This window comes from Homarus americanus, unplaced genomic scaffold (assembly GCF_018991925.1).
Source record: "Homarus americanus isolate GMGI-L3 unplaced genomic scaffold, GMGI_Hamer_2.0 scaffold44651, whole genome shotgun sequence".
NCBI lineage: Eukaryota > Metazoa > Arthropoda > Malacostraca > Decapoda > Nephropidae > Homarus > Homarus americanus.
The window spans coordinates 705,001-716,536 of record NW_024713059.1 but is presented as its reverse complement, the minus strand read 5'-3'; the positions used below and the strand labels follow the sequence as shown (position 1 = coordinate 716,536).

The following is an 11,536-nucleotide window of genomic DNA, read 5'->3' as shown; positions in this document are numbered from 1 at the left end:
AGCCGCGACACAACTTGTAATCAGAACGGGCTCCATAGGGGCTCCATGACCAACGTGCGCGAGCCACCACCGCCTCTCACTGAATGGTCCGCGCGGCTTGCTGGCCCAGTGGCTGGCTGGCTGGCTGGCTGCCTTTGCCACACCACCCGCCCCAGGCCCACCTCTCTCTCCTTCTCTCTCTCCTGCTACCCTCCCTGCCTCTCTCTGTACCTATCCCCGAGCGGGCAGCGGCCAGCGACGCGACGCACACACACGCTCCCCCCGACACTGCTGTCAATCAGTTCGACGCCGACCCAACAACCCTCGCAGTGCAGCGCATGAGGAAATAAACATCTTGTCTTGACCCTTGAGTAATTTGGCCAAGAGTATCCCCTAAGGATGACTCAGGGCTATATCATCCCTCACAATGACACACAAAACAGTGCCATTATTATGCCCTAGAGGTCGTAATGTCCACACCACGGAGGGACCTCAGGTGGCTGTCGTGTGTCGTTTACTGCGGCACCCTTCACGCCGACACCATCCTTGTCTGCCCGACCACCGCAATGAGGACCTCCACCAAGCCTCTGTTGTTACAAGTGTCGTGCAGGATGGTCACTATAGTGCTAGAAGAATTATTTTTGTCAACTCTGAACGATGACAGTGTCAACGGGAAAGCGCTGACAAACTTGATGAAGTCTCAACAACGCGCTGAGAAGATAATCAATTGTCAGTTCTTATAATTCTAACAGCGGAAATACCAGTATTATTATCACACATTGATGATCATTAAATGCCATAATATAAGTAAATAGCGAGGGTAAAGGACTGAGAATAACCTGCCAAATAATGTGAAAGTCGTCTGATTCGTTTTGTTGAACTTTCAAGACAAACTGATTCTACGATGGATAACTTATAATATACAAGAAAAAATAATCTATAAACGTTTCTACTTATCTTCGTGTTGTTCTACCTTGATATTAATATACACGTGTGGTTTCAATTACCTGATGTTGATGGGTTGAACAAAGACATTATTCCTACCTGAGACTAACACCGCTCTCTCTAATGACTTTAATAACAGGTGAATCACAGGTAAATGGAATCACATTACCTGGAGATTTCAATACAGGCGAAAGTAACTATCCTACCTTGTTAAGTCTTTCATAGCTTAATATTTGATATATTTCCTATTTATTCTCAATACAAAATAATTCATATAGGTTTTGCCACTGTTGTTTTTAATAAATTTATGTGAATGAGGAATTAATGCGGACGGAATGATAGGATGAGACAGATCGCGTAAAGAGATGATTAGAGTAATATCAGAGCCAAGAACGTATCGGAAGAGTGCGTTAAGTGTGTCTTGAGAGTGCGTCAGGAGAGTGCATCGAGGGAGTGCATTAGAAGAGTGTGTTAAGTGTGTCATGAGAGTGTCAGAAGAGTGCATGTTTCGAGGGTGTACATCAGGAGAATGCATCAAATTAGGGTGTCAACGGAGTGCATCAGAAAAATGTGATAGGTGAGTGCATCAAGGTGAGTGCATCAAGGTGAGTGCATCAAGCTGAGTGCATCAAGGTGAGTGCATCAAGGTGAGTGCATCAAGGTGAGTGCATCAAGAGAATGCGTCAGGAAAATACGTCAGGAAAAATGCATCAGGTGAAAATGTCAGGTGGATGCGTCAAATAAGTGCGTCAGAAAAATACGTTAAGGCCTTGGAGGAGATAAAGACGTCTCTCTCTCTCTCTCTCTCTCTCTCTCTCTCTCTCTTTACAGTATTTATCTAGCTTCTCTCTGTCTCCTTATTTTATATTATTCTTATATATATAAAAATTAATGCGTCTTCCTTAACCTCTTGTAGGTGGTGGTCGAATATACTAGACAGACATATAGACAAACAGACAGACAGACAGACAGACACAGACAGACAGACAGACAAATGGATGGATGGATAGAGAGAGAGAAAAAAATTAGAGAGAAAGAAAGATAATCTGCAGTGTATAATACCAAACTTAAAAATGAAAGAAAAAAATCACTTCTTGTCTCTTAAGAATCCCAACCCATCCAGATGAAACTTAAATTGGATAAAAACAAAAAAACACACAAACAAACAAATAAATAATCAAATAAATCAACAAATAAATAAATAAACAACTAAATAAACAAATAAACAAATAAATAAACAAATAATAAATAAATAAATAATAAACAAATAAATAAATAAATAAACGAATAAATAATAAATAAATAAATAAATAAATAAACAAATACAAAATAAATAAATAAATAAATAAATAAAATTAAATTCAATACATTCAGTATCTAGATCCTACATATAAACTCCTATAGCTGTATACTATATCATGTAATGTTATAGACATATTTATATAAAATTAACATGATATTACAAGAAAGTTCAGGATATAACATCGTCAGGATATCAGAGGCGACATGTTGTATGGAAAGACACCAGACAGCTTGAGGCTTACAGAGGTGTGAGGAGAAGGTGTATTATGGGAGGGAAGTGAGGCAAGACTAGTGAGGATACGAGTGAGGAGAATGAGAGAGAGAGAGAGAGAGAGAGAGAGAGAGAGAGAGAGAGAGCTGTCCACATGTAGGTAGGAACTACGTTAAAGGGATCGGTAAATGAGATGTTGTTACGAGCCAATTAAGGGAACCGGGTGAAGAGGGTCAGGTGCATGGGCCTGGTGAGTGGGGTCAGGTGAGGAGGGTCAGGTGAGTGGGTGCCAGGTGAGGGGACAGGTAAGGGGGCAAGTGAGGATGCTCAGGTGAGAGGGGCCAAGTGAGGTGCTCATTAAGACATCTGAAGTAAAGGAGCCAACAACAGGTAACACACACACACACACACACACACAATACTCGTCGATACAGACACACATACAAATACAAAAAAAAACAATCATACCGGAATAAATACACACACACATACATAAACACACACACACACACACATAAATATGACCCGGGAATATTGTGTTTTAAATGACCATAAACATAAACCAACAACATTGTTTTAACTTTGACGTATATAAAAGGATATCTGAGAACCTTAGCTCTTTGATAAAGTTTTGTTGCTATGTAGACACGGCCATATTGTGGATTAAAAATATATTGTCTTAGTGGTGTGTGTGTGTGTGTGTGTGTGTGTGTGTGTGTGTGTGTGTGTGTGTGTGCTGTGTGCTGTGTGAATTAGCTGTATGGCGTATGATAATAATAATAATAATAATAATAATAATAATAATAATACGAAGAACCACTGCAACAACAACAACAATAATAATAACTACAACAACAACAATAACAACAATAACAACAGCAACAAAAACAAAATAAGAAGAATTAAGAAAGAAGAAGAAGAAGAAGAAGAAGAAGAAGAAGAAGAAGAAGAAGAAGAAGAAGAAGAAGAAGAAGAAGAAGAAGAAGAGGAAAGAAGAAGAAGAAGAAGAAGAAGAAGAAGAAAGAAAGAAGAAGAAGAAGAAGAAGAAGAAGAAGAATAGGAAGTAGAAAACAAAACTACTGGGTTAATATCGTGTATGACTGATGGGAGACTCACGTGTACAAAGACCTGACAAAACTCCTGTTATATTGTGGCCAAGACTCATGAGAAACCCTTCCTGTTAACCTAACCTAACCTAACCTAACCCTTAATCAGTCAAAATAAATCATAATGTTGTTTTTAATTCTTCCTATTTATAAATGTTAAATATCAACATATCACTACATCATTCAATTAATCTTAACAACAATATTTAACATCTGTATAAGGTGTAAAATTAACAAAAATTAATTAGAATGTGATAATTTACCTGTTATTTTTATTGGGAATTAATTAAAGAGGGAAATAGGATATAGGGATTTTTTTTTAAATTTTCTCATTAATTGATGAAATAAATTTGTTATAAAATATTTTTTTTTCCTTGCGTCTGAATGTTGATGATTCTTGGTATTATTATTATTATTATTATTATTATTATTATTATTATTATTATTATTATTATTCGGGTATTAATGATTCCTCCGATAATATTCTCCCACTAATATTCCTCCCCAATAAAATTCCTCCTCAGCAATATTCCTCCCCAATAAAATTCCTCTCCAATAAAATTCCTCCCCAACAAAATTCCTCCCCAATAAAATTCCTCCCCAACAAAATTCCTCCCCAATAAAATTCCTCCCCAATAATATTCCTCCCCAATAAAATTCCTCCCCAACAAAATTCCTCCCCAATAAAATTCCTCCCCAATAATATTCCTCCCCAATAAAATTCCTCCCCAATAATATTCCTGCCCCAATAATATTCCTCCCCGTGTAATATATAAACAAAACAATACTCTGCCAACCACCTTACACATTTAGCTACACATTTTAACACCAGAGTCTCCGTGTCCCGGTAACAGATGAACCACATTATCGTCAAGTAGGAGAGACTAACACTCGAAATGCTTTAATCTTTATTCAAGTGTGACAGGTAGAGGAGTCCCTGTGTGTGTGTGTGTGTGTGTGTATGTGTGTGCGTGTGAAGTATTATCATTCAGTTTATTATAATACTTGTGCGGTTTGGAGTCTTAAATTGGATGGTTGGGTGAAGGGGAGTCATATTTTAGGTAAAATAGTATTCCTGTGATCATGCTCTTAGTTGTCTTAATCCATCCTGATACAGAAGTAAGTGACATTTAAAGTCTATTAAATATTTACAACTACGTAGATTGAGTTATGACTTTTTTTTTGTATTATTAAATATATTCAGCTACAGAACATATCTAAGTGAAATGTCTTCGGGATTTTGGTTATAAATTCTATAATTTCAACGTTAATGTCATTTATATTATATATTTAAAGAAACTGATCATGTTACTTCCACTGAGTTTGGCTTCATTCATATTTGCATAATCACCAGTTGTGTCCAGTCCTTCCATCATACAACAGATAAGATACAATGAAGTTCAGGAATTATTATTTTTTTTACGAAATTGCCAGAAATGTGACCAAACAAGACACTTTTAAAATACACCAACAATACCAAATAAGATAAATTAATAAAAAAATAATAATTTGGTATGCGTTAACAATTGTTTTAAATTAGAAATACAAGTAATTAAAATAAGGTAATAAACGAAGGTACACCAAGGAAGTGAAAGATATAGTGTTATTGTATAAATTTTCTGACAATAAACAAAGGACCATACGTGTACGCCTGTGGAACGCCGCGGTGCACACATATTAATATACCTTATTCCTCAAGTCATTTTTCTTGTTCGCTTGTAAATGTAATACTGTTTTCTGACATAATTACGACATTGAGTGAAATGTGAGAAGAATTGAACATCTGTGAATTTTAATTATTGAAGATAAATCAAGAGATATTTGGAGATATTTAGAGATGTTTAGAGATATTTAAAGATGTTTAGAGATATTTAGAGATGTTTAGAAATGTTTAGAGATATTTAGAGATGTTTAGAAATGTTTAGAGATATTTAGAGATGTCTAGAAATGTTTAGAGATATTTAGAGATGTTTAGAAATGTTTAGAGATATTTAGAGATGTCTAGAAATGTTTAGAGATGTTTAGAGCTGTTTAAAGATGTTTATATATAATTAGAGATATTTAGAGAAGTTTAAAAATGTTTAGAGACATTTAGAGATATATAGAGATGCTTAGAGCTATTTAGAGACATTAGAGATAGTTAGATGTCTAGTGTTGGTATGTGGGTAATGTGTGTACTATATAATCATGGCATAATGTGTCGATCTTCGTAATGTAAATTTGAATGGATAAACTTTTAAGTTGGTGTCAAGTTCAAGAAGCCACACGATGATATATACTGGGTAATATATTCTTATAAACTAGCTTATATATTCTCTTATAAACTGCATCAATGTACGAGGTAATATATCCACTTCACTTGAGTGTATTTTCAACAATATACATATCAGATATACTTTTATGGTAAGTATATCTAGTCGCTGGGTATATCTTACTAGTGTATTATTATGTATGTATGAATAAATGTATAAATAAATGTATAAATGTATAAATAAATAATGCATATAACGCCTCAACCTATATTACCTATGGTCATTAATTAAAACTAGACACAATATCAAACACAATGAAGTTCTTCCATCAGTCAATTAATGATTTTACCTTAAAGATGAAGTAGAGGAGGAGGTGTGTGTGTGTGTGTGTGTGTGTGTGTGTGTGTGTGTGTTACGTAGTGTCAGGTAAGGAAAGTTATCTCACCGTTCCCTACCTTTACTCACAACACTGCCTCACTCACCTCAATCAATCAATGTTACTAATTAAACGCATCACCATTTGTAAGCTCTTATCGCCACCATTAAGAGAGAGACTTTCTGAGTGACTGAATTTACCCCTCCCCTCCCCTCCCCTCCCCCTTCCCCCCTCCCCCCTCCCCTTAGCGAATGTGTTTGTTTCTAAATAAAAAAAAAAACATTCAAATTTAACCAATATATAAAAATTATATCTATTAATATTTCTTTTTAATAACAAAGTCAATAGTGAAATACAGGTAATATGGTAATTAATTAAGAAAAAAGCTACAGGTAATAAGACACATTCCGTTATTCAACTTACCTGTGTGATTAAGTATGTTTTAACCTTATCAATATTCAACGCATAGTTAAGTTAGTAGTATGGTAATGAATTTCAGTAAAAAATCCAATTATTTCTTATCTTAAAATGTAAATTATTTTGTTTAGTTTTTTGGAGGATAATTGTAATTTCACAAGACAACAAAACAATTTTATCTTCCCTCCTGTTGTGAGCGCTGTAAGGAGTGATCATGAACACAGATACATATATACCTGACAAATACAACAACAACAATAACAACAACACATAACAAGGATAACAATAAATGACAAAACAACAACACCATACAAAAAATAACGTTAAAAAAATAACAATGTGACAAAAACAACGTGTGACAAAAACAACGTGTGACAAAAACAGAAAGTGACAAAAACAATAACACGTTATAAAAAATATATATGACAAAAAACAACAACATAAACAACAACAACAACAAACAAACACCAAAACACACGAAAAAAAAAAATATGAGGCGTCAACGTGTGATTGTCCTTGATATTATGACACGAACGAAACAGTGGCTGACTTGTCCGCAGAATAGTGCGACACACACACACACACACACACACACACACGCGCACACACACACACACACACACACACACACACACACACACACACACACACACATACACACACACACCACAATATCCATCTCATAATACCGAGTTACAAAACAAAAAATAATAACATTAGATAACAAATACTCGAACTTAACTATAAACAGAGATAACAAGATAACTGATTACCACAAAGATAACACAGTTCTTGGTGTATAATGAAGACAATAATGAAGACAATAATGAAGTATTTAATAACGAAGGAAGTTATATTGAGGTAAATGATAATGAAGGAACAGGATAATGAAGGAACAGGATAAGGAAGAAATGGATAATGAAGAAAATGGATAAGGATTAAATGGATAATGGAGAAAGGATAATGAGGGAAAAGGAGAGAGAGAGAGAGACCCACACACACACACACTGTTTCACTAACACTCTCTTATACACACCCACACTCTTTTCTCCCACACACTCTCTCTCACCACTCTCTCATCCACACCCCAATACACTCTCACTCCCCCACACACTCTCTCCACACTCTCTCATGCTACACCCCCCAACACACTCTCACTCCCCACACACTCTCTCACCACACACTCTCTCATCCTACACCCCCCAACACACTCTCACCCCACACTCTCTCACCACACCTCTCTCATCCTACACCCCCCAACACACTCTCACTCCCACACACTCTCTCTACACACTCTCTCATCCCCACTCCCCAACACACTCTCACTCCCCCACACACCTCTCACCACACACTCTCATCCTACACCCCAACACACTCTCACCCCCACACACTCTCACCACACACCTCTCATCACACCCCCCACACTCTCACTCCCCACACACTCTCTCACCACACTCTCTCATGCTACACCCCCCAACACACTCTCACTCCCCCACACACCTCTCACACACTCTCTCATCCTACACCCCCAAACCTCTCACTCCCCACACACTCTCACCCACCTCTCTCATCCCACCCCACACACTCTCCTCCCCACACACTCTCTCACTCTCTCATCCCACACCCCCAACACACCTCTCACTCCCCACCACTCTCTCCCACAGCACCTCTGCACTCTCACCACACACTCACCCCCCAACACCTCAACACACTCTCTCACCACACTGCCCCCAACACACTCTCCCCCCCAACACCTCTCACCCCCAACACACACTCTCACTCCCCCACTCTCTCATTCCATTTCAATTTGTTTTCCCCTCACACTTGTACAGAAAACCAAACACAATTTTTCTTCACTTCAATAAATTAATGTTTTAAAATTACTACGTATTTTACCTCTGTTAGAAGCATCACATAACATCACTTGTTTTGGGATGATTCACATACAGTGTATATATATATATATATATACATTATACCTATTATATGGTAGTGATATATACTTATACAGGTATGTTTGTTATTCATTGAAGGTAAATAATTGATGTCATTTTAAGATTGACGTCAGGAAGTGTTTTATATACTCGTGTGATTTTTAGTTTATTCATCAGCCGTAGTGTCGAACAGGAAAGTGTCACTGAAGAAAGGGTAAAAAAAAAACCATACAATATATATATATTTTTTAAGTGACAAGATAAAATAATTTGGGTTTAGTAGTTTTTTCCACGGTATAATGCATCACAACAACAAACAACAACAACAACAACAAACAACAACAACAACAAAAACAGCAACAACATTAACCTGTAACTTCATTCCTATAACAAATAATACCATACCAGTATTTTTTCTTTAAACAACTTTGGAGTTAAAAAAAAATATTTACACTCAACTGATAGTAAAATATACTTGCTAATATAACCTATACATATATTAAAAGAATATATCAGGTATTATTGCATTATATTAAAATTATAACATTTACCAAAATAAAAATTACGATTCCTAGATTATTTTTCAACTGTTGTAAATAAATTGATAACAAATGATTCTTTTATATAATTTTTTAAGGCATTTGAACTCTATTGCAAATTAAGAATAAACAGGAAAGTAAGATGATGATTATTTAGTAAAGTAAAAGTAACAGTAAAGTACAGTGAAGTAAAAATTGAGTAAAATAAAGTTAAAATAAAAAGTAAAATAAAATAAAGTAAAAGTAGAAGAAATTAAAATAAAAATAAAATTAAAGGAAAAGTAAAGTAAAATAAAAATAAAATTAAAGGAAAAGTAAAGTAAAATAAAAATAAAATTAAAGGAAAAGTAAAGTAAAATAAAAATAAAATTAAAGGAAAAGTAAAGTAAAATAAAAATAAAATTAAAGGAAAGGAAAGCAAAATAAAAATAAAATAAAATCGAAAAAAGTTTAAAAGTAAAAAATAAAAGTAGGAAAAGTAAAGTATAAAATTCACTTGTAATCTATGTGCGTGAACCGTTATTATTTATCATGATGGATAAATTAAATCTCTTAGTTCATCTTATTGCTATGACACTGAGCTGAGACTTACACCAGAGCTGAGAGTAAACACTAGCTAAGAATTATACTCTCCTTTTCCCTGTGACTCTCAGCGCAATTCTCTCATGTTAAATTAATAAAAAAAATTAATTAGAATTTATAGACACACAGACATGAAAATTCTTGTAGTTTCTTCATTTAGTTTCTTTATCGCGTCTATAGCGAGGATCCGTTAAATGTGAAATTCCCATCTAATGAACTATAGAGATATGAAAGTCCGTTATATCAAAGGTCCGTTAGATGTCACACCTCCATCTAACGGAGTATACGGGGAAAGAAGTCCGGTATATAGAGGACTTACGCCACACTAAGGCCACACTAAGTAAAGGTGTTGTGTGGTGGCCCTGTGAGGTTGATGCTTCACTCCACCTTGTCTACCTGTAATTAGTGTGGAGGTGACAGGTAAATAGATAGATAGGTAGATAAAGAGTTAGAGAGATAGGTAAACTTATAGGTAGATATATAGGTAGATAGGTAGGTAGATAATTAGAGATAGGTAGACATATAGGGAGATAAATAAGTTTGTAGACAATCAGATAGATAGGTAGATAAACAGCAAATCGATAGGTAAACTTATAGGTAGGTAGATAGGTAGACAGATAGAGATATAAATATCATATAGTGTCAAGAAAAAGTATTAACTCACCTATAATTACAAAGTACCAATACCATATATAATAAATTCCTTCATAAATTTCAAACTTTTTATTTTAACTTTTCTTGGATACACAAGTAAGCCGATGACGTCATAAATATTTTCTTGAAAACTTTCTTAAACACACACACACACACACACACACACACACACACACACACACACACACACACACACACATACATACACACACACACCTATTGCTTACTTTAGATAGAGTAAACATGTATAATAAATCCCGTAACAATATCTTTTAAAAAAATCAGTCAATTCTTATGTAATTTTTTTTACTTTTAAGCGACTTTCAACACAACATATTCAGCAGTACATAACACAGCAGTACATAACCCAACACAACCACAACATTACACAGCACAACACAGAAGTACATACACAACACAACACAGCACAACACAGAAGATACATAACACAACACAACACACTACACACACACAGCTCACAACACAACACAACACAGCACAACACAACACAACACAGCACAACACAACACAACACAACCTGCACAGCACAACACCAGCACAACACAACACAACACACAACATAACACAGCACAACACAACACAATACAACATAACACAGCACAACCACAACACAACACAACACAGCACAACACAACACAACACAACACAACACAGCACAACACAACACAACACAGCTACACAACGAAGTACACACAACACAACACAATACAACATAACACAGCTATTCACAACCTGTAAACACAACCAACACAATACAACATAACACAGCACACACACAACACAGCACAACATAACACAGCACAACACAACATAACACAGCACAACACAACACAACACAACACAGCACAACACAACACAACACAGCTATTCACAACACAACAAAAACACAACACAACAACACAACCTGTACAACATAACACAATATTCACAACACAACAAAACACAAACCACAACACAACACAACACAACACAACACAGCACAACACAACACAACACAACACAACACAGCACAGCACAACACAGCACAGCACAACACAACAAAACACAACACAGCATAACACAGCACAGCTATTTACAACACAGCACAACACAACACAGCACAACACAACACAACACAAAACAACACAACACAACACATCACAGCACAGCTATTTACAGCACAGCACAACACAACACAACACAAGAGAGAGAGAGAGAGACCCAACACAGCCCCAGTAA

At 35.7% G+C, this 11,536-nt stretch overlaps 1 protein-coding gene across 1 annotated transcript in view; it reads left to right on the top strand.

Annotated features, from left to right (window-relative positions):
- Positions 1–1,406: 1,406 nt before the first annotated feature.
- LOC121865653 overlaps positions 1,407–11,536 on the top strand; it is a 24,876-nt gene continuing 14,746 nt past the window's right edge. The window contains exon 1 of the mRNA XM_042365183.1: positions 1,407–1,501. Within this exon, the coding sequence (XP_042221117.1) occupies positions 1,407–1,501 (95 nt within the window). The remainder of the gene's footprint in view (positions 1,502–11,536) is intronic.